The sequence below is a fragment of the Typopeltis vanoorti genome, chromosome 6, assembly GCF_054136105.1.
Source record: "Typopeltis vanoorti isolate ZY-2024b chromosome 6, IOZ_Tvanoo_1.0, whole genome shotgun sequence".
Classification (NCBI taxonomy): domain Eukaryota; kingdom Metazoa; phylum Arthropoda; class Arachnida; order Uropygi; family Thelyphonidae; genus Typopeltis; species Typopeltis vanoorti.
This window is the reverse complement of record NC_143554.1, coordinates 106454052-106479683: the sequence shown is the minus strand read 5'-3', so window position 1 is coordinate 106479683 and position 25632 is coordinate 106454052. Positions and strand designations below refer to the sequence as shown.

At 35.8% G+C, this 25632-nt stretch overlaps 1 protein-coding gene across 1 annotated transcript in view; it reads right to left on the bottom strand.

The window, feature by feature from the left end:
• Window positions 1-25632, bottom strand: part of LOC150105776 (SLAIN motif-containing protein-like) — a 161392-nt gene that overhangs the window by 131085 nt on the left and 4675 nt on the right. The window contains exon 2 of the mRNA XM_090394554.1: window positions 5093-5241. Within this exon, the coding sequence (XP_090250680.1) occupies window positions 5093-5241 (149 nt within the window). The remainder of the gene's footprint in view (window positions 1-5092; window positions 5242-25632) is intronic.

Below are 25632 nucleotides of genomic sequence, written 5' to 3'. Positions count from 1 at the left end.
AAGAGTGTATAGTACATCAGTGCTTAACTCGCACTACAAAATTCACATCACTTTGAAAGTATGATTGCATTTTTTATCGATGTATGTATGACAATTTTAAGAGTGTACTGTACATCAGTGCTCATCTTACTTGGTCCAATGCAATTAACTGTAGAATCTTCTACTTCTTCTACTGCAGCTTTTCCCACTTAAGTAGGGTCGCTGTTTGTGGTGAGTCTCCTCCACAACCTCCTGTCTTGGGCTGTAGCCACATCCAAGTTCTTCATCCTCAAGTCCTCCTCCACCATCTCCCTCCATCTCTTCTTTGGCCATCCTTGCCTCCTGTATCTTTGCTTCTAAGTTCGTAACTTTCACCTCTTCTTCTTCTACTACGCGTTATTCCCGCTTCCTATGCAGGGTCCGCGTGTTACTTTAGATGCGACTTCTTGTTAGTACTATTCCCAACCGACCCGTAGCCTGGTCTGCCGCTGGGGGGGAATATATTTTTGACTGTAGAGGCGTATGTTCACGGGGCCGGTTTGCGGGATGAAAAATGCCAGATAAACTGGCGGAAAAAACCCTACTGACTGTGCCCAAGACCGGCTAACTTGGCTATGCCTGAGGAAGATCCTCAAATTCCTCACGTCTACAACGGGAATCGAACCTGGGACACTCCTTCCCCAGGCATATGGTTGCGAAGCGCAAAGCCACTAGGCCTAACCGCACGGTTCAAGTTCGTAACTTTCACCATTCCCCCTTAATAATCATTTCTCAGACGATCCTTTCTGGTCACACTGCACATCCACCTAAGCATTCTCATCTCCGCTACCTCCATCCTGCTGATGTTTATTTTTCCTCAGGGCCACAGTTTCCATAGCATACGTCATAGCTGGTCTCACTACTGTCCTGTAGATTTTGCCTTTAAGATTGATCTGTACCCTCTTATTGCATAGCACTCCAGCCATCTTTCTCTCTCCAGTTCCTCCATCCTGCTTGTATCCTGCATCCCACTTCCTTCTCAACCTCACCATCCTCTTTCATTGTTGAACCTAAGTATCTAAAGTCACTGACCATCCTGATGACATTTCCTTCCAGCTCTAGATCTGTCTCCTGGCTGCCATCCACTTTGCAACACATATACTCTGTCTTACCTCTGCTCAGTTTCATGCCCCTCTCTTCCAGTACTTTTCAGTTTAGCTGCCACTTCTTCTCTTGATTCTGCACACAGCACGATGTCATCTGCATACAACATAGTCCAAGGCGCACCTTCTCTCACCACCTCCATCACAATAATTATTCTACAATTAAATGCAATTAATTGTAGAATAACTTATAAATAATAATTAATTGTAGAATAAAACAATGATGGAGAATGATATATTTGGTTTGGTATATTTGAATTACTCAAAGGTGTACAATTTGGAAGAGGAGGACGAGACTTACCTCCTTCGATTACAATACTGTTTCTCATTGGAAATATAGGCAAAAAAGTTATAAATTTATTTAAAATTATATATTAAAAACTTGTCTATATTACTTGCCTACCACGTCAGTTCACACTTCACAGACGGAAAACAGATGAAACTCAGAAAACAAAAACAGCAACTCACGACAACATTCAATTGGATTGGTTGACACAATAACTTATCACAGCTTCCAGGTGCTACTGTCTCTGAGCTCACCCTGCCTTGCCTTCTGAGTGGTTCAAAACTACTAGAACACTAAGAATTTGACCCGCTGCACCATCTGTACATCTTTTCAAAGGTGTATATATTTTGAACGCACACACTAGGGCTGTTAATGCGAATGTGATGCAATGTTCAATCATCAAAGTGCCCTCTTTATGAAGTATTAGTATATTGTGTTTACTTTTAGGAATCACGCAAAGTCTGGAAACAATATTGGTGATATTGCTATATGGTGGATGAGCACCGCACCCCCCCCCCGGAATATTTTCCCGATGGAAATCAGGGGAAAATACACCTTGGAAACAAAAATTAGACTTTAAAAAGCATCTCAGGCTATTTTCTTATATGGTGGAGAAACATGGAACATTTCTACCCAAAAAGCAATTAAATCATTCATGTCTTTAATACAACCTGATTGTTAGACTCAGTTACTCATGGAAGGATCATATTTGTAATTCCACTATTTTAGAAGAGATAAACCAAAAACCTTTAATTGAAACATAACACAGACGTCAACTTGATTGGCTTGGACATCAACTCAGACATCCTCCTTCTCTATACTTGGACATCTTAGTTTTATATGCTCCTTCAAATGGACAAAGACGGAAAGGGAGATCAACTAAACAATTCTGGCATTATATTAACCACCTTATCAGCACAGATACTCTCTCCCCACGAGAAATAACTGAAATAGCTCAAAACAGAGATGCCTGGAAAGCTTTATATATTAATTAACGTTTTCTTATTCCTATGTACTTAGTTTGTTTCCCTATTTAGAAATTGTAAATAAACTATGATGGTGAACTTACTTTATTGTAAGAATATAGTATATAATATATATAACATACAAAATATGTGTTAATCGACTGTTTATGTTACCTGTAAAGCTTCCAGTCAACAGTAGGCTCTTAGTAGTTAAGTTTTTGGAGAGTCAAGTTGTATGCAGATTTTCAAACTGCAGAGGGAGTTGGTGCCTCTAACCCTCGCTTTGTTCAAGGGTCAAATGTATATCTCATATAATAGCCAAAAGATGCTAGACCTTATTGATAAAAATCTCTGATTGAGAGAAAGATGTAGAAAGTTTTTTACCTTGGTTCTATTATACATTAAAGATGCCAAGAAATTATATATGCCTGGTCGTCGACTTACGACCACAAAAAAAAAAAAAAAAAGAATAAATTAATAATAAATCAGGCAGCTGCTTGATTTATTATTAATTATGATTAACGATAATTATGAGATACAATAGTTACCGTACGATAACCCGCATATGATAACTATCTCTCACATACACTCAGTCGCTTTCAAACATCTGTTGCGTGTGGTGTATTAATTAAAATTCTACTGAAATACTACCCATAAAATATCTAGTAAAAGGAAAATGCCTTCACCTACAGATAAGCCAGCTAAGAAGTCAAGGAAAACTATTGATTTAGGGTGTAAAATGAAAGTGGAAAGAAAGTGAATACGACAGCACGTGACTTGAAGTTATCACATTCCACAGTTCGACGATACTTAAGGACAAAGAAAGAATTTGGGAAAGCTGTGAAAGGTTCTGCACCTATGAAGTCTACAATTTTAACCAAACAACGACAGGGACCTATCCATGAAATGGAGAAATTGTTGTTTATATGGATGGAAGATTTAATACAGAAAAATTCACCCATGAGCCTTTGCACAGTGCAAGCGAAGGCTAGAAGTCTGTTTCAGAGTTTAAACTCATGTGCTGGAGATGATTATGCAGAGGATTTTCAGGATAGTACTGGATGGTTTAAGCGTTTTAAAAAAAGATTTGCTTTGCATAATGTACGTGTCACAGGAGAAGCAGGAAGTGCAGATGAACACGAAGCCCAAAAATTCGTTGATAGTTTCGACTCTTTAATCAAAGAAGAAGGTTATCTACTGGAACAAATATTTAATGTAGATGAAACCGGCTTGCAATGGAAATGCATGCCTAATTGTATGTTACATACACCAAGAAGCAAAAAGGATGCCAGGATTCAAAGCTTTTAAGGATCGGTTGACCTTGTTGCTTGGTGGGAATGCCGCGAGTTTTAAGCTGAAGCCTTTTCTCATTTATCATTCAGAAAACCCTCGTGCATTTAAGCACATCAACAAGCACGCACACTGACCGTTTACTACCATTCAAACCCTAAAGCTTGGATGACTCAAGCACTGTTCGAAGACTGGTTCATGAACTGCTTTATTCCCCAGGCTCGTGAATATTGTGCGGAGAGAGGTATCCCTTTGAAGATTTTATTGATTATGGACAATGCCCCTGGCCACCCTCCTCATCTGGATGACCTTCAACATGATGTTAGAGTGGTTTTTATGCCACCTAACACAACCGCTCTCATTCAACCAATGGATCAGGGTGCTATTTCAGCATTCAAGGCTCACTACCTCAGAACGACATTCACACAAGCCATCGAAGCGATAGATGCTGATTTATCTTTGCGAGACTTCTGGAAGCAGTACAACATTCTTCAGTGTATCAAGAATATTTCGACCGCATGGCAATGTGTAACAAAGAATTGTATGTCGGAAATTTGGAAAACATGTCTAAAATGTTATGCGAATACATTTGAAGGATTTGAAAGAGGAGAGGAACTGGAAGTGATTACAGAAAAAATAGTTAAACTTGCAAAAAATCTTAAATTAGAATGTGAAATAGAAGACATAGAAGAGTTGCTAGATTGTGCAATAAAAGAACTTTCGGATGAAGAGTTGATTGAATTGGAAGCACAGAGAATGTCAGAAGAAAAAGCGAGAGAGGAAGAAGAGGAGCCAGAAAAGAAATTCACTGCAAAGAGTTTATCAGATTCTTTTTTGCAACTGAATAAAGCTCTCACCAGTTTCGAAGCAATGGACCCTAATGTCGAATGATTCACAAAGGTTGAACGTATCATTTAAGATGCTGTGTGTTGTTATCGTGAAATATATGAAGAAAAAAAGAAACAAACTGTTCAAACAAAGCTCAGCATGTACCTCACCAAGAGAACATCTCCTAACTCAACCCAAGAACATGACTCTGATGATCCACAACCCAGCACAAGCAAAGATTAAAAATTGATTTTGTAAATTTCATTTCTATTAATTTTTACATTAATTTTAGATTGTATTTTTGTGTTTATAGAACAGTATGTACAGTATTATTTTTCACATCATGTACAATATACAGAATTATAAATTTAAAAGATTATAAAAATAAATTATAAAGATGATAAAAAGATTAGAAAGGTTAAAGAATACTGTTAATAAATATATGGCCGCACGACCAGTTGGACTTATGACCTGTCAGCCAGAACGGAAGCCGGTTGTAAGTCGACAACCAAGTGTACTTGTTTTTAATCCTTTACCCAAAGAAGCAAGACAATGTTTTGGCATGAAATACAGTAATCACAATTTTCATGTAATGAACTTACGTATTTCTAGCTCATCCAATTTATTTACAAGTGCTTTCCTTGCTAACTGCAGTTCTTTATTTTCAGGATCCTCTAAATCTTTTCTGAGCCACTTATATGAGTTAAGAGATTTTTGTTCTGAAGAAATTTCTTTAGGTGAGGCAAACAACCTATATAAATAAATGTGATTAAGTAACCTGCCAATTGTTAAAAGTGAAATACAGATAGCAAAAAATTTAACAGCATATTCAAAAATATTTACATAGAGTCAAGTGTTCCTGACTTACATAATGTGAGGGTGTATCAACATGATCCAGCCACCATAAAATTTAGACACAATATCATTAAACACAAAATGTCAGTCTATACAAACAGAAATAAATTTTGGATACTAATTTTTAACAGAATTTTCCAAAAAACTTCCTGTTTGACAGAGCCAAAAGATTGGTTAGATCAATAAAGGCCATGAAAAGTGGAAATTTTTTCTCCTCTCCCCAGTAAGAGAAAGCAAGAATATAAGCAAAACTCTTACCAGCAACTGATAATAGAGATGCCCTGATAATTGTCACTTATTTGTTATCACTTTTATAAAACAATGGGCTATAAGCAGGGAAACTTTAAAATCAACTAGTTTGCTATCTGCATTTCGAAATTTCTAAACAAAAAATCTAGATTGTAAAGCAAGTGTTGAATCTATGCTTCCTTCTTTAAAAAAAAAAAAAAGTCGAAATGTCAATGAGGATGGCATCAGAGCCATATGCAACCTCAGCTAAAAGAGGCAGAGGACTGGGATCATTCCTAATTGGCTGTCAGGAGAATGTTGTTGAGAAATTCATCAATGAAAGTTGTTTTTGGACTGAGAGATGTTTTCAAATTTTTCATCTGACAAACAGTTTTATTGAAGATGGTTATTATTTCTCAAGCATTCCATGGAGTCCAGACTCTGGGAGGCTCATACTAATCATTAAGAACACAATACTTACATGCATCTTCTTGAGCTCATTCATCAACAAAGCCCCCCCCAACCATGATTATGACGGACTGTGGCAGCCTGTTGCATCCATTTAGCACTTTCCAAGCAAAAAATCTAGTTCTTCAGATCATTGCTAACTACACTCTTACAATTACTATTCACTGGATACAATTTGAGACATGAGTAGGACCGCAGAATTATTTGATGGCTTAAAGAAAGAAGTGTCACAAGAATCAGCAAGAATTATATGTAAGAGATTGATTACATTTGAATGCAGAGGGGTGCAGGCATTTGGAGAAACTTGTTTTGGCAAGTGTGTGCACTGGGGCATGGAAACTAGAAAACTGCACAGGTGAAATATAGCAGATATGGCCTCGTGTGGGTATAGTGGCTTGAAAAATGAGAGGGTGTACACTATATTATAGAGCCAGGTGAAGTATGAGGGGGAGTAATAATGGTTATAAGAATACTGACAATGCACTGGTTTTTCTGTATGCAAATGCTAGGAGCATTAGAAATAAAGAGAATGAGTTTGTAGCATTGATTGACTCAGCCTCTCTAAAGGTTGTTGGTATCAGTGAAACTTGGTTAACTGAGGAGATTGTTCTAGTAGGGATAGAAATTGAAGGGTAGAGCATATTTTTGCAGGAATAGGGAGGACAAACATGATGGTCTAGTGTTATGATAAGAGATGAATTGTGTCCTCTCAGTGTAGAGAATCAGTGGAGATAACACTGATGGCTTTGAGAGTATATGAGATAGATGCTTATGCAAGAAGATATTTTGTGGGATGTTGCTACAGATCAGGGAATATAACAAGTGATGAGCAGGAAATGTTTAACCAAATTAGTTTGGCATATGCAAAGTGAGTGATCATTATGGGGGACTTCAACTATAGCGATATAAACTGGGGAAAGGAGACAACACGCAGCCATAAGAGAAGTAAATTTTTGGATTTCTTGAGGTACAACTGTCTTAGGCAGCATGTGGTGAAGGAAACATAAGGATCAAGAGTTTGGGATTTGGTTATAACATCAGAGGATCTGATTGTGACTGCGATGTCATACTTGCCTCCCAATGGTGAGAGTGACCATGTAGTCCTCCCATGGAGAATGAATAGGTATGTGGAGGTATCACGCTGAAAGAATTTACATGGATTTATAAGATAGGCAACTATCATACACTTAGAAGCCAGCAGTGAAGGAAGTTAGTTATTTTTGATTTTTAGGTGTAAAGACAACAAAGATCATAATGCGCCAGGACATTCTGGTAAATGGTTGGTAGAATAATCACAAACGTCCATGCCTCTGGCAGGATTCAAACCCGCAACCTCTTGGCAGGAGAGTGGATATGTAACCATTCAACCAACCAGGCTGGCTTTGAAGAAGAGGGACATTAGTGCATAGGAGATACTTCAGAAAAATTTGCTGACAGCAATGGCAGATTGTATACCTTGAGTGAAGAAGTCCAATGGCTGACAAGAGAAATAAAAGGGGAATTGCTGAAGGAAAACAGATTATTGGAGACAAATAAAGAGAGAGGTGGAGAACAGCTGCATGAGGAACATAGGGCTCAAGCTAGGAAAGGCTGGTATTGTAAAGAAAGAAAAATTAGAACATGACAGAACACTAATGCTGCAATCCAAGGAGTTTTTTGGCTATGTGGCGAGTAGGAGGAAAAATGATAGTGGATGGATTACCATGCTGGATGGAGATGGGAATCAATTGACCAGAGCAGATGACATAGTTGAACTATTTAATGATCACTTTACTTTATTATAGTGTTTTATCCTGGTACAGTAGGCTATATTTCTAAAAATATAGAAATATATTTCTAAGGCTCTGCATGTTTGTCCCACTTCCAATGCAGGGTCTGCATGTTACATTTTGATGCGACTTTTGACCTTTTCTAGTACAACCTCCTCCCAACTGGCCTGTCACTGAGCCTGCCATTGGTTGCAGGGGGGGGGGATGTATTTTTGATTGTAGCAGCATGTGTTCACAGGACTGGTTAGCCTGTTCTAAGGGACAAAAAATCCTTTACCTCTGTTATGAGACCAGCTAACTCACCTTTAGTCAAAGAGACCAGATAAGGGTTCCCCATGTCATTGATGGGAATCGAACCCAGGTCTTTCTGACCAAAGGACTTTGTTTATACCAACTGAATTACTGAGGCTCTGATGTATTCCGAATACTGAGTATGCTAAATGTTAATAAAACAGGAGACTAGATGAAATTTCACCATGTGTTTCACATGAATGTGTCAAGGAACTGACTGTGTTGTTAGCTGGTTAATGAAAGTCTTGCAAGGGAACGGGTTCCTGGAGAGTGGAAGATAGTACCATTGCATAAGGGATTGGCAGTAGAATTGAGGTAAACTATAAGTCTGTTTGTATTTCTTCTGTAGTTCTTAAGATTTTGGAGAAGTTGTAAGAGCTCGTATACAGAATTGGGAAGATGAGGGCAATATTATTTATGCAGGGAAGCATAGATCTGTTAAAGGGTGCTCTTGTTTCAGTAATCTGATAACCTTTTACAACAGAATAACAAGAGCAAATGACAAAAGAATAACAAATGGATGAGGGTAAGGAATACACTGTCATTTTTTTTGGATTTTTCAAAAGACATTTGACAGGGTGCCACATGACAAGTTGATTTTTACGTTGCAACATATGGGTTTGGATATCCGGTTAGTAGATTGGATTAGTGATAAGTTCTTTGGTAGATATCCGAGCGTTGTATATGGGGAAGCAGTATCAGGGAGTATTAAGGTTACAAGTGGAGTTCCACAAGATTCAGTACTGGGAACATTGCTGTTCAATCTTTGTCAATGATAGTGTCAAAGAACAAGGGAGATGTTCAATTGCTTACAGATGATGTGAAACTTGGGCAATAGCGCTGATGTTTTGGCTCTTCAAGAGGATTTGAATAGGGGATGTCAGACAAAGTAATGGGGATGTCAGATTGATGCAACTAAATATAAGGTTTTAAAAGAGAAGTATTCCATCTGGGATCCACAGATGGGATACTTCATACTCACTTAGTGGAGTTATACTAGAAGCGGAGGAAGCAAGGGATCTTGGAGTGATTGTAGATAGAGATTTCAAGTTCTGAGGACATACTGCAAAAGTTGTGAAGACATCTCAGAGAATTGTTGCAATGTTGAGGAGAACATTGACCCTGAGAGATAAAAAGCATGGTAGTCGCATTGTATAAAGTATGATCAGACCACATCTGGATTTCTGTGCTCAGATCTGGTCACCAGGATTTGAAGAGAATGAAGTAACCTTGGAGAGGATGCAGAGATGGATGACAAAAATTATATTAAGACTGTCCAATACTGATTATGAGGATAGACTTAGGGAATGCAGACTGCAGAGTTTGGTGGACAGAAGATAAAGGGAGGATATGACCAAAACATTTAAGCCACTGAAGGGTTATCATCGTGTTAACACTGAAGAGATTTTTCATATGGAAGAACAAGGGAAAGGAGGCAAAGACAAGGGGCCGTTTCTGGAAGTTGCAAAAAGGGAGTGGTGAGTAAAAGGTAAGAAGTAAGTTTTTTACATGGAGAGTTGCAGGAGCATGAAATGCATGAGTTTAAGGAGTGGTATAATAGACTTTGCCTTGACCTCCCATGATTAGTCTTGTGACTCCTTAGAGATCAAGAAAATGATAATAATATGTATATCACGATACAGACTGGTTCCGATCTTGATTCAGATCTCATCAGTGAGTAGCTAGACCAAATATCATATTTGGTCTAACTACTCACTGATGAGATCTCAATAAAGATCAAAACTGGCCTGGGTAGTGACGTCCCACCATAACATAATGTATAACATCATACATCTCCTAGGAGATGGGTTTTACATTATGTGAAATACTAAGAATAGCGATCAGAACTTTCTCCACCTTTGCTGCGAGTTGCCCTAGTTTGTACTACATACTTGAACTACGTGCTTCAGCGTATGCTAGAAGTCGCCGATACTTTTATAGTTACTATATTCGGCATGAAACTCTGATTCCGATCTTTGAGTTTCTTGAAAACTATTTCTTTGATGGTTACATAAGATAAGAATCTCCCAAACTTTTGACAGAAAGAGAGAATCATTTCGATTCAAATTTGGCCGATGTAAAAAAGCTTCGCAACTTTCTTTGAAAAGGCTTTCATATTTAAACTTGCATCTAAACACAATATCCGGTGGGATAAAGCTTGTCTTCTCCACAGATGCAAGTTTAAATATGAACGCCTTTTCAAAGAAAGTTGCGAAGCCCTTTTACATCGGCCAAATTTGAATTGAAATGATTGTCTCTCTCTCTCTCTTCCCCCCAAAAGTTTGGGAGATTCTTATAGCAAGAAGAGTATAAGAGACAGGGACAAAGACTAGAAAAGTAATGATAGGTAAAAATGGAGACTGCCTGAGACATAAAAACAAAAGCCTAGGAATTTTACCAATTATGTGGCTAGCAGAAGAAAGGGTGAATATATAAGGCTGACTTAGAGTTGCTGTAGATGGTGCTCGAGTCACATCTGAACAACACTAGCACGTTGTGTATGATGGAGCAATGTCTCAAAAATGGAAGGTAACCTGTGGCACGTCTCAGGATTCCGTTCTTGGTCTCCTGCTGTTTAACTTACTACTTATGAAATTTTGAGATATGAACAATTTTTATTTATGAACATTGCCATTCTATATTCATGTAACAAACAGACTCTTGCAACACTTGGAGGAGTCTGTTTGTTACAACTCTTGGATGAGAATGTTTTATATTGCTTGAAGTTCACCAATATGTTATGATGAACAATGGAAAATGTTTAGTCTGGTAATTCCTACACCTTTCTATGACATATTGAATTTCTCCAGTTGCTGAATGTATTCCACATGTTAATAGCGTGCAAGCTGAAGTTTTTCCATTTCGTCAGAGTATAAAAGATGCCAAGAAACTATATTCTTGGTTTAATCCTTTAATTCAAATCCAAATGCAAGCAAACAAAATCTGAAAACATGAAGAATTGCACATTAAATGAGCAAACTTTGTTTGCTTACACCTGGATAAAGCATTAAACCAAGAATTTCTTGGCATCTTTAATTTCTAATAGTGTACATGTATTCCAAGGGTAATAAAAAACAGAACGGTATATGTAAATATCCTGTGTGTCTTCTCCCTCCAGGAGATTGACTACCATGTGTCTCCATCATGTCCTATTCTGTCCCTCTCTGCTGCATTCCTCATATGAGAGATAGGTTCAGCCTTCTATATTTTTCATCCACTCCAGTCTTTGTCTTCCTCTTTTCCTCAACAGTTCCTTCGAGAAGTGTCATTTGTAGGCAGTTATGTCTGAATATGTCCAAAATATCTGACTTTTCTCTTTTTAATTTCTTTCATCAGGCTCCTGTTGATGCCTGCCATCTCTAGTACCTCTTCATTTGTCTTTTTTTCTTTCCATGATATTCTCATAATTCTTCGCAGCATTTCAAAGGCCTCCAGTTTTTTCACACTCAGATTGGAGAGTGTCCATGTCTCTACTCCATATAATAATGTAGACCATATGTAGCATTTGGAGATTCTTAGTCTTGTTTTCAGATTTAATTCTCTAGATGTTAGTAGATTTTTAATACTGTTGAAAGTTGACATTGCGATTTCAATTCTTTTTCTAATTTCATCTTCTGTCCTGCCATTCTCTGTGATCAAGTGTCCGAGGTATATGTATTTTTGCACCTGTTCTAATTTATTTCCTTTTATATCAATGCATATTTTTGGTATTTTCTTTTCTCTTGAAATTATCATGATTTTTGTCTTTTTCAAGTTGAAACTGAGGCCATACTGTTCACTATACTTGAAGGTTTCATCTATAAGAGTTTTGAGGTCACATTTGTTTTCAGATAGAAGAACCATGTCATCTGCATATCTTAGGTTATTAATATTTCTGTTCCCTACAGTGATTCCTTTGAGGCTACTAATTTTATTAAATATTTCTTCTGTGTATAGGTTAAAGAGAATCGGAGAAAAGACACAGCCTTGTCTCACACCTTTCTGAACTGGGAATTCTTCTGAGGTCTCTCTATTTATTCTCAAAGATGCAGTCTGTTCCCAGTAAAGATTAGTTAATAGCCTAATGTCTTTTCCATCCATGCCTATTTTTGAAAGGATTTCAATTAATTGTTCATGCTGTACATTGTCGAATGCCTTTTTGTAATCTATGAAGCAGAGGTACACATCTTTTTGATTTTCTAGATATCTTTCTATGATGGTTCTGACCAGGGCCAGCGGAAGCAGGCATGCAGAGCATGCAGGCGCCACTACGATGGGGGCGCCGCCACCAGGGAACGGTTCATAAGTTAATTTTTAAGAAACAAAATTTTTATCATAAAAACAAAAAATTCTTAGAATGATCAATATTAAAATAAATAAGGCCAGATACACCGAATAAAAATTAAAAAAAAAAGTATATTGCCGCCTGTTTGATCAGCCAGCTGTTTACAATTTTGCAGCTAGAGCAGGCTAAATGCTTGCCTGCAGAATGTTGTGTCTACTGCAATCTATCTAAAGTGAAATGGCGAATGGTTTTCATGCACAGAAACGAATTTTCGTACAAAACAATTGTTGCTCGTTAGCCAGTCATATGGTACACATCTCAGTAGGCTACTGACAGTAGCGCAGTGCCGACTATATAAAATGGAATCAAAAATTAAAAAAAAGTTATTCGGTGCACAAAATCGTAAGCGTCATGCTGCAAAAGAAGCAGATATTAAGAAACAAACTGGGGCTCTTAATAAATTTGTTAAAATATTAAAATATTCTGATGCAGATTGTAACCAACTCGATACATCAGAAATCAGAGTCGAAGAACCGTGCACATCATCCAGTTTGCATGAAAATGCTATTGCAACTATTGAACAAGATAATTGAACATGATTTAAGTGAAAAATAGTCAGGATTTAGTCAACTACAACATGATTTAGTTGACCACGAAACTAACACATTGTTAGTGCCTGTAAATTTAGAAGATCCAGGTGAATGGGGAAATACTGATGAAAAATTACGAGTTGTTTTAATTGAAATGGGGCCTGTCCAAAATAAAAATATAATATATCCCACAGATACATATGGTCGTAAATTTGGTGACACATATTATAATAGAAAACTGGAAAACGGGAGCTCTTGCCAAGACCATGGCTCATTTATTCAGAAACTTTAAATTCTGTTTTTTGCTTTTGTTGCACCTACTGAATCACCTACTAAGTCTTGTAGAAGGTTATAACGATTGGAGAAATGTAAGTACAACTTTCCATAAACATGAGACTAGTTTAACTCACATGAAAAATTTCTTAAAATGGAAGGAACTTGATTAAAAAAAAAAAAAAAAAAAAAAAAAAAAAAAAAAAAAAAAAAAAAAAAAACTACTATTGATTTCCAGACTCAAAGCATGTATGAAATGGAAAAGAAACAATGGTTGAGTGTTTTAGAACGCCTGATTGAAATTATAAAATTCCTTGTAGTCAAAATTTAGCTTTTCGCAGATCATCTGATAAATTATATGAAAGGAATAACGGCAATTTTTTAAAATTAGTCGAACTGTTTGCTATGTTTGATCCCATTATGGAAAATCATGTTGAAAGTGCCGTACAACGAACCAATAGGGTACACTATTTGAGTAAAGACAGTCAAAACGAAATATTGGAAACTTTAAGTAATGCAATCAGGGATACAATTTTATTATTAATGCGCAAATCTAAATATTATTCCATAATTTTAGACTGCATACCTCATGCAAGTAAAACAGAACAAATGACCTTTATCATTCGCTTTGTTTCCTGTGACAATGGAATTGTCAAGATCAGAGAAAACTTTTTAGGTTTTGCAGATATATCAGATTCCACAGGACGTGGTTTATGTGCAAGAATAATGGAACAACTGGAAAAATGAAACATTCCCATTGAAGACATGCGAGGTCAAGGATATGACAATGGGGCAAATATGAAAAAGAAAAAATATGGGCTCCAAAATTTGCTTTCGAACAAAAATCCTCGAGCTTTTTATGTGACGTGCTGCTCATACTCTAAATTTAATCATTAACGATGCAGCCAAAGTAAATGCAGATACAATTAGTTTCTTTGCAATTATTCAAGAAATATAAAATTTATTTTCATTCTCTTACAAACATTGGGCAATCCTTTTAAAGTTCGTAAAAGAAACGCGATGGGAAAGTAAAATTATTGCAATCCGCCCTCTACGATATCAGTTAGGAGAAATTTATGATGCACTTTTTGAAATTTTAAATAATGAAAATTTTAATAAAGAAACTCAGCATGAAGCAAAAACATTATGTGCTAAAATAAAGGACTACAAAGTTATTTGCTCTCTTATAACTTGGCATGATTTACTTAACAAAATAAACCCTGTGAGTAAAATGCTTCAAGACAAAAATATGAACATTACATTTGCTTTAGAATCTATCGAAAACTTAAAAATATTCTTACAAGAGTATTGATCAGATACAAATTTTAAAGAAGTTCTAAACACGGCAAAATAACTGAATGAAGAGGTGGATGGAGAGCAAGAATTTAAAACTGGTACGGAAGTTCGACAACGAAAGAAGACATGACAATTGGACTACAAGCATCATGACGAAATGCCCCAATTGCCAGAAGATAAATTTAGAGTGAATGTGTTTTATACACTTCTAGACGTTGCAATGTGTTTGTTAATAGAACGTTTTGAACAACTAAAACCATTATGATAATTTCAATTTCTTGTATAGATTACTACAAATTAATAACGAAGATTTATGAAGAAATTGTGATGATTTAGAGATTCTCCTGAAGGACTGCGACAATAAAGACGTAAATGCAATAGAACTATATGAAGAGTTCTGCGCTTTCTGGGATATTTTTTGGAAGGATAATTTAAATATTCAAAAGCCCTTTTGATATTCTTAATTTTATTGTGTCCAATAATTTATCTTTCCCTAACTTTTCAATTGCTTTAAGAATACTATTAACCTTACCTATTAGTGTAGTGAGCGGTGAACGTTCCTTTTCCAAGTTGAAAATTGTTTAAAACCTACTCAAGCACAAGTATATCACAAAAAAGGCTTGTTAGTTTGGCGCTAATAGCTATTGAAAATGATATATGTGCGGAATTAGATGTTAAGACCATTATTTCTAATTTTGTGAATATGAAATCAAAAACCTTAAAATTTTAATTTAAAAAATTTCAAGTATATTTATGTAATTTAATTTATTTTCTGTTATTCTGAAAAGATGTTTTTTTTGAATACTTATATTAAATGTTCTAAGTATTTCTGAATTATTTTCTTATTTTCTCATCATATCTTGAGTTTCTTTTATTTTCCTAAAAGATAGTTCCACTTATAAAAATTATTAAATATTTTTTACAAGTTATTAAGAATTTAGTAACTTGTAAAATGCAAGCATTTTTTAAACTTTAGTTCAAATAAATTTTAACTTTAATTAAAATTCATTTTAATTTTGTTAGTGATTCGGGTCGGTGAGAAGGCTATAATCCCTGTATCATTATATTAAACGATTAAAGTGAAGTGGCTTTATCAAAATTTGCTTCAACTTTCGAAAATTTTTTGAACATTCGGGTTTTTAACGATTGCCTAGTCAACACCCCCGGTTCGTTACATTTAGCAAACCAACATGTGGCTGTTCTGTCAATATTTATTTAAGAAATTTCAAATAATTTAAATTTTTATTATCGTAAAAGAACCACACGCCCCCGGATCGTTACAGAGGTGCTTAAATAGAAATTGCATGCGGGCGGCAAGGACCCTAGCACCGGCTCTGGTTCTGACGTTGAAAAAACCTTCTCTTGTAGCTACATTTTCCTTGAAGCCACTTTGTGTATCATTTATTTCTATGTTTATTTTTCTTTTATTTCTTTCAAGAATAACGTATAAGAAGACTTTTCATACTTGACTGATTAGGCTGATTGTCCTGAACTCTTCACATCTTGTAGCTTTTGTTTTTTTGGGAATTGGAATGAAAATGAAGTGATTAATATCTTTGGGTAGAAATCCAGTCTCGTATATTTTATTGCATAATTTTGTTTGAAATTTCAGTCCTCCTTCATCGAGCCCTCAACCATTCTGCCAAGATGTTATCTATTCCTGCAGCTTTATGTGGTTTTAGTTTTCTGACGGCATTTTCAACTTCACAGAGTAAAATGGATGGTCCTTCTAAATCAGTCTGTTCAGGTATATCATTTCTTTGTTGTTCATATAATTTCCTTGTGTATTTAATCCATCTTTCCATGATTTCTTTTTTACCCATTAGAATATGGTCTCTTGAGTCTCTAATGACACTTGCGTGGTTTGCTGTATTTGTCCTGCTTGTCATTTCTCTGATCTTTTCATGAATTTCTCTGCTTCTGTGTTTTCTATCAAGGTTTTCTATATCTATACATTTATATTTAATCCATTCCTCTTTGGCTTTCCTGCATTCTTTTTTTATTTCTTTATTCATGCTCCACCCTTTGTATGAGTTGCCTCAGCTTGCACTACCTTCAAGAGTCAGTTGCTGCTGCACCATCCAGGTATTTGCTTATGCTTGGAATCGCCGAACTTTATATAGTTTTTATATTCGGCATGAAACTCTTTGAGTTTCTTATTCGGCTAAGAAACAATATGGGATAATATCCCTTAACTTAAATATGTTCATGTCGCTGAATTGAAGCCTTTGGCTCTTCATTATAATCAGTAATTTATTCATGCTTTTATATTCAGGTTTGTTCTTTAACTTTTATCTTTGTTCCATCAATGTCAGTATTTTTTCATTCATCCAAGGTTTATTCCTTTTCCTTTTTAATTGTGGGAGTGTATTTTTGGCTGCTTCATTGATGCTATTCTTGAATGTTTGCCAGTTCATGTTAATTTCATCAACTGGCATTCTATTTTCTGTGTGAGTTGTGGTGTCAGACTTGTTAAGGGATTTTGTGAATTCTTTTACAAAGCAGTCTTTAACTTCTTGGTTGTTAAGTGAGTCTGAATTATAAGTTTTTCTTATGAATGGTTGGCTTGGTATCTTAAGTTTTATTTTGATTTTTGCAATCACTGGGTTGTGGTCAGATCCTATGTCTGCTCCAGGATATGTTTTTGTTTGTGTTATTGCATTTCGGAATCTTTTGCTTACTATTATATAGTCAATTTGGTTTCTATAGATGTCCCAAGGGCTTGTCCGGGTATATAGTCTTCTGGGAGGATGTTTAAACAGTGTGTTGGCAATTATTAGGTCATTGGTTTCACAGAATTGAATTAATCTTTCGCCTCTTTCATTTCTGATTCCAAGCCCTTGGTTTCCCATGCAAAATGAGTTTTCCGAGCCAACTTTTGCATTTAGGTCGCCCATCAGTATGATAACATCATCTGACTTAGCACTGGAGATTGCAGTTTGGATGTCTTCATAAAATTGTTCCAGCTCTTCATCTGGGGTGATCTTGGGTTGGATAATATGCTTGGATAATATACAGGTTGAATGGTTGTGCAGTTATTTTGGCTGTTATGATTCTGTCATTTATGGGCCAATATCCCTGTAGAGATTTTGCAATTCTATTACTTAGGACAAGCGCTACTCCATTAAGGTGTAAGTCACTACCAGAGTAGATTATAGTGATTTTTTCTTCTTATTATGCCTGTATCTGTCCACCTCACTTCACTGATACCTGCAATATCGGCCTTCATCATTTCTAATTCCTGGAGTAGGTTATCTAATTTGCCTGCCTCGTAGAGTGTTCTGAAGTTCCGTGTTACTATTTTCTAGAGATTGCTCCTGGTTTTCAGACAAGGGATATCTGAGAATATCCTCCCTGGAGTGTTTCAGATATTATCTTCATACACTACCTTAGCAGTTCTTGTCTTACAATTCCCAGTTTCAAACTCTTCTTCCCTGTAGCTATAAGAGCTGATGGTTGCAGGGGTTTCAACCAGATCTGTAACTTCATATTGTGACATGGTGTGTTTCATGGTTGACAAATGGATAAATACTGGGCGAGGCTCCGATCTCTTCCACGATGGCTGGCCCCAAGTCCCTTGGATGTCAGGAGTGTGCTCTCAATGTGCCGCACATCTTGCTGTCATGCCCTTGATCAGTCAGTGTTGATTCTTCTGCCATCTTGGCCATTCCAGACCGTGCACATAAGGTGACATTCCCTATTTACAGCATTCTATATTGCTGATACCCTCACTTAGTTTAGTCCACCAGCCAAGACGGTTTACCAGGGTGTGCACTACCAACTTCTTGGAGCCATAAGTGAGAGTTGAGTGTATGTGAAGACCAGAGCCCAACATCCTGACCCTGAGATCAGCGGCTGACATCGATACTAAGGAGCTACCTCTCCATACGCCCCATGTAAATTATAAACATTATATATTATATTATTCATTTAATGCTTTATACAGGTGTAAGCAAACAAAGTTTGCTCGTGATTTGTAAAGAGGAAATCTTGTCAAATAAACAGAATGCTGTCTAACCATTTGATTCAAAATCAAAATCTACATTGTAAAAGGCATTAAGAGAGAGAGATGTAATAAGAAATTTATAAAAAAAAGTGAAAAAATTCAATTCTTTTCCAATTACGCATTTTTTACAATAAGCTTTTATTGTAAAAATATGTAATTAGTACAAAAGTATTAATTAATAAGAAAATAATACCTTTCTATCTGACATGTAGTAAGTTACATATAGTGAATTTTATTTCTTTTCATGAGGGAACTAAGTAGAACAGTATTTAATTAATTAGAATAAATTATTTTAAATTATTCATTTTTTTATCTGGTCCACACAACCTATAGCACATTAGTGCCGTGTGTGGAGCAGATAAAAGAGAGGAGTGATCTGTTCACATTTTGCTTGAACAGCTGAGGATTGTAATCTTTGGGGAAGGCAGACTGGGGGAGCCTGTTCCAAAGGACAGAAGTAAATGGGATGAAAGAGGAGGTGAGTTTCAAGATGGACTGTAAAAGACGTGTTGGTTAGCAGTGGCTCTTGTTTTAATGATTTTGGAGGAGAGTAGAGGAATAATAGTGGCCAATTCAGCAGAGCACTGTCTATGAAAGTATCTGTAGAAGAGGCACAAGGCAGAAACTGAACATCTGTGTGAGAGAGAGAGAGATCATTAATTAGCAGGATTGTCCTCTTCTGGATAGAATCAAGCAATCTTAGAGAGGATTTTGGGGCTCCATCCCAAATATGTCAGCAATATTTCATGGCTGGCAGATTTGGGCTTTGTATAGAGTTAACAGCCGTGAAGGTGTAAAGCAACGTCTTGTACAAAAAAAGTACACCAAGTTTATCTGGTGGATGTGGAAGCTATAGTTGAAGTGTTGTTGTGCCAGGAAAGATCGGAGGTGAAGGTCAGTCCAAGAAGAGAAATCTATAATGTTTTGATATTTCAGTATTACTGGGAGTGATGTAAACTTTTTCTTGTGAGAGATCAGGCAGGACTATGTTTTAATGTTGATTAATTTTAACGGTATAGATGAAAACATAGACTGATAAGAAAATAACTATTTATTAACTTATTGCTGATATTCTATCCAGCATCTTCAGAGTACAAAAACAGTTTTTCACACTACACGAGACAACAACAATTCAGTATAACAATGGGACTATTTTGAACAACTGTAATGCACAACACAAAGACTGTCTATCTATATGTTCACTGGGCATCCATAGATGCCGTGTGGTGATGTGCCACCCAGGTCTCGCCATGTAGTCCTGTTGTTTGCTTTTCTGGAGGCCTCAACGGTCGGTCGGTAGGTAGGTCCGTCCGTCCGTCCATCCATCCATCCATCATCTCATTGATGGTCTATCCTTCCTCTTTTTCCAAGAACTTTACCTTCTATTACTGTTCTGAGAAGTCCCCCTTCCATACTTAAGGAACCTTAAAGTTCTACTGATCTTTTCTAACACCCATTCATTTGCACATCTTTCAGTATATGATATCCTCAACAGCCTTCTGTAACACCACATCTCAAAAGCAGATATTCGTTTCTCATCTGACTTCTTTAGGTTCCAAGGCTCACATCCATAAGTCGCTGTTGGAAAAATAACTGCATCCAAACCCCTCAACTTTGTTCCCATGGGGACAGATAGATCCATCCTTCCAGATTTTAGACAGGTCTCTGACTGTTGTTTTAGCCATACCAAACCTTCTTCTGTGATTTTCTGAACAGCAATTCTTCACATTAATAATGGATCCCAGGTACTCAAACTTGCTGACTTCCCCAATTCTTTCTCCATTAAGGTACATTTGTTTCTGAAGAGCTTCTCTGTTTGTGTTCATTGAGAACCATAATCTTTGTCTTGCTAGGATTTAGTTGAGGTGTTCTGTTATTACTGATCTTGTTAATTATGTCAAGAATTTGTCCTAGTTCTTACATGTCATTACAAAGGAGTACTGTATCATCAGCATACCTCAGATTACTGATCAATCTAACAAAATATCCTAATTCCTGTCTTGAGCTTATCCAATGATTCATGCATGATGTCCTCTGCATATATATACTAAACAAGTGAGGAGAAAGTAAACAGCCTAACTCCTTTTCCAACGTGAAGCCAGCCAGTCAATCCAACACCTGTTCTTACCATGGCTTCTTGCTCCCTGTATTGGTTGGCTATCAACCTGATAGTGTGTTGAGGAAAACCCATTATTTTCATTACTTCCCACTGTTTCACATGCTCAACACAGTCAACACAATGACTAAAGTCCTAATTAGGTGCCATCTACATTGAAGGGAAAAAAAAACAGAAAACAAAGACAGAAAGCAGGTATTATTTAGGTCTTAAGAACTGTCTCCAAATCTTTGGCAAAAATTTATATTGCCATACTTGTCGAGGTTTGGATATGTTTCAAGGCTTCTGTTGATTCCAAGAACTATCTCTCTGACTTCTGTGTAGCACTTTTGTTTTTTTTTCCAATTGATCCTGTGTGCAGGGGTATCCAAACCATGGTCTGCTAGACCCGACTTGCCATAGCGATAGTGCTGGATGTCCACAATGAACACAAAATAAAAATATATTTGGCAATATCTCACTCATGGAGTGAGAAGCAGGTTCTTTGGATGGACAGTAGCTGGTTTATAAAGTGCATTGCCTGAAGGTTTGGTGAGTGCAGGAACTTATGTCATTTGTGAATAGATTTAAGGCAGGGTTAGATGATCTCTTTGCATGAGTGTGGACATGCGATGAGTCTTTTGGCTCCATGGGGATCTGATGTTAATAATAATCATCACCATAATGCTGATATCGACCATATTGGTCTATTCCAGTCTCATTATCCATCTAATATCTTCTTTTGAGGTCTATCCGGCCTTCTCTTTCTAATTAGTTTATATTTTCTTATTTTTTTAAGATATCAGTGTTGGCTATTTGGTTTACATATTCTATCCAATTTTCTTTATAACTGTTTAGTTTTTCTTCAATTGACTTTATTTTTAGTTCTTTTAAAATATCTTAGTTCCTTTTTTTGGTCTAACAATGTGTATTTTGCAGCTCTTCTCATGAATCTCATTTCACTTGTTTTTATTTTTGTTTATCTTGTTTGTTTATTGTCTAAATTTTGCTCCCATATAATAATGTGGACACTGCTAAAGTATTATATATTTTCAAGTGTGTTTCTTTTTGTGCAATATTTGGATTGAGTGTTCTATTTATCAGGTGTATAATCTGTTAAAATTTTGAAGTTTTTAATTTTATGTCATTTTCTCCTTCATATATTTCACATCCAAGATAATAAAAGTATTTATCTGTTCTATTATTTTATTGATGTTACTTATAATAATAAATATCTTAATCATTTCACCCTTTTGCCTTCTATCGACCAAACTCTGTAGTTTCACATCTTCAATCTATCCACATCTTGATATCATTTTAGTTATCAGCATATGTAACTTCTCCCAGGTTTATTTATTCTCTTCAATTCCTGGTGTTCAGATCTAGGCACAATAATTCAGATATGGCCATCACAGAATGGAATCATCACTCTTATTGGTGACCTTCACCATCTTTGCGATATGTGCCCTAAACTTCAAATTTTTACTGGCAATCATCCTAAAATCCTTTATCTTATTCACTTCTTCTAGTACAGATCCACCAATATTCAGCATCCCATCTGTGAATCAAAATTTCAAGATCTCAAATCTCTTGCATTAAACCAAAATCCCCATTCATTGACCCAATTTTTCAGCTTATTGAAATCTGTTAGTAGAGCTAAAACATCAGCACTCTTCAGTTCTAGTTTAGTGACTCGTAATACAACTAGTGTATAACGTGCGACGTAATAAATTTCGTGATTAATTTTTTAAAATTAATTTTTAATTTACCCATGGCTGATTTTGAGTATGGCATTAGTAATCATCATCATTAGTGTTCTGTCTCTTGACTGGTCCAATGGTATAACTCAGCAGATTCTATTCCTCCAATTTCCTCCGTCTCTGGCTTCCTCCTTCGTTTCCTGATATTTTCTTGTTCCCATTATATCATCAAGCATCATTAGTCATCTTCTTTCTCTTGGTCGCTTTCCTTCAATTTTCCCTTCTATCATTCTTTTCAGTAGGCTGTCTCCTCTTAATACATGTCCTATCCAGTTATACTTTCTTCTTATTATGGTCTTTAGTAAATTCCCTTCTTCTTCATCTCTTTGTAATACTTCTTCAATGGTGATTTTTTCAGTCCACTTTATTTTCTCCATAACCACATTTCAAATGCCTCCAACATTTTAGCTTCTTTCTTCCTAATTGTTCATGTTTCTGACCCATAAGGTCATACTCCAAATATAGCACTTAATAAGCCTTTTCTTTAGATTTTTATTCATTTTATTAATAAACAAATTTTTCTTGCTATAAAAGGCATATTTTCCTTTGTTAATTCTTTCTTTTATTTCTATGTCACATTTTTCATTTTCTTATATTATACTACCAAGGTATTGTCTCACTTGCTCTACACTTTCTCCATTCATCATCACCTTGATACTTCCTGCTTTCCTGGAGACTCTCATCACTTTTGCTTTCTTTGCGTTAATTTTCATACCATATTTCTTGCATATATTTTCAAATTTTTGCATTAGGTGCTGTAGTTCATCTTCGGTATTAGCTAATATTGCTTGATCATCTGCAAATCAAATATTTTGTATTGTTCTTCCTCCAATAGTGATTCCTCTTTTCTCTTCATCAAATGCTTCTTTTATCATTTCTTCTACAAATATATTCAAGAGCGTCGGTGACAGGCAGCATCCTTGTCTTACACCTCTGCCAATCGCACATTTTTTAGTTTTTCCTACTTTTGTCTTTATTATGGCCATCTGGTTCATATATAATTCAGTTATTAACCTTCGGTCTCTCCAATCTAAACCTATTTTGCATAATATTTCCATCAGATTTTCCCATTTCACCATGTCAAATGCTTTTTCAAGGTCGATGAAACATATATAAACTTCTTTATTTACTTCTATATTCCTTTCACATATGGTCCTCATTACTCCAATTGCATCTCTGGTTCCTCTGTCTTTTCTAAATCCAAATTGATCATCCCCCAGAAAATACTCCACTCTATTATACAATCTTTGATTTAATATTCTTAGCAGTACTTTAGAGGCATGCGAGAGTATGCTTATAGTTCTGTAGTCACTGCACTTAGCAGGATTGCTTTTCTTTTCAATTGGTATAAGAATACTCTCTGTGAAATCTTTAGGTCATACTCCTGTTTTGTAAACGAGGTTGCAGAGTTTCCATGTTTCTGTTATACCTTTGTTCTCCAGCTGTTTTAGGATTTCACTAGGTATTCCATCCACTCCTTCCATCTTTCCACTTTTTAATTCCTAAATTGCTGTTTCTACTTCTCTCTTTAGTATTTCAGGACTTCTTTCTTCTGTTGAGATTTCATTTTGCTCTTCCAATTCAATTTTTGTTGGTCTTTCATTTTTTGCGTAAGTTCTTCGATGTATTCCTTCCATCTTTCACCCTGTATTTCAATATCATAAATCAGTTTTCCTTGCTTATATTGCTATCTTCTAATGGCAGATTTCTTATGCTTTTTTTAATATTTGTAATTTCTTTTGCTTTTTCAAACATTTTATCATATCGTCCCCTTTTTTCCATTTCTTCAATTTCTTTACATTCTGTTTTTAACCATTCCTCTCTTGCTTTATCAGTTTCTCTTCTCAGTTCATTATTTAATACTTTATATTTTCTTCTTCCCTCTTCAGTGTTTAAATTTTTTCATCTTCTTTCTTCCATTTTTCTTATCATTTCATTTGTAATCCATGGCTTTTTAATTCTTTTCCCTTCCACAAAACCTATCTCTTCAGCAGCTGTTTCATATATCCAGTTTTTCAGTTGATTCCATTTTGCATTAACATCCATAGTTTTTTCAGATATATTCTCTTTGTTCTTTATTTTATTTTCCAGTTCTTCTCTGAATTTCCTACCTGCATCTCCTTTGAGTTTTTCTAGGTTCCACCTTTTCTTGCTTTTATCTTTGTTTATCTTCTTATATCGTATTCTTAATTCCATAATAAGCAAATTATGGTCTGAGTCAACATCAGCTCTTGGATATGTTGTTATCCTTTTTAGACTGTTTCTGCACCTGTTTTGTATTAACATATAATCAATCTGGTATCTTGCGATATCACCTGGCATTTTCCATGTATATCTTATAATAAGTTAAGTTTAATCCTTCATCCAAGTGAGCAAACCAAGTTTGCGCCTGAAAGTATCTTCAGGACTGGGATACTACCTTACCCCAGTCCTGAAGATACTTTCAGGTGCAAACTTGGTTTGCTCACGCTTGGATAAAGGATTAAACTAAACTTATTATAGTCTAACCAAGTGAAAAATAAACTCTCAACACCATATATATCTTCTTCTCTTTGGAAGTTTAAACCAAGTACAGTCATACCCCAAAGTTATGTGGTAGGTGGGACCAACAAAAAGCGCATAAGTCGAATATGCATAACTCGGGGTATAATTTCGAATGTAATTTATATATACAAGCATAAAAAATATTAGTTAATTGGGACCAAAGGTTTACAAAAACATCTATATTTTTTAAGAAATATAATCATAATTGTAGTTTTTCGTACTTAAAAAGGAAAGTTATTTCGATGTCGATGGTTTCATAAAATCTAATAGATTCGTCTGACGGCATAATGTCTTTTTCTTGTCACACAAAATTTCTTCATAGCAAGCTAATGATTTTTTTATTCCTTGCCTTGTGGCTACAATTCGTTCCTCATTAGAATCTATGTCCTCCTAAATCTGTAAACCTTTCTTTTATGATTGTTCTTACTGTGGATTCCTGTAGATTAAACTTCTTTGCTAGCTCACAAATTTTCATTCCGCCTTCAAAATCCTTAATAATGTTGAGTTTTGCTTCCAAAGTCAATGTTTTTCTTTTCTTGCTAGCAGTAGAAGAATCGGACTTGCTTCTTTTGGATGACATTATTAATTTTCATGCGATAAAATTTTTATCAAGAGCATAACATTAAACAATCGCAAGGTTTGTAGACTATAAAAATCGTGTATGAATGAAGACTGTGCGAAACACGTCAGTGCTTGTTCACAG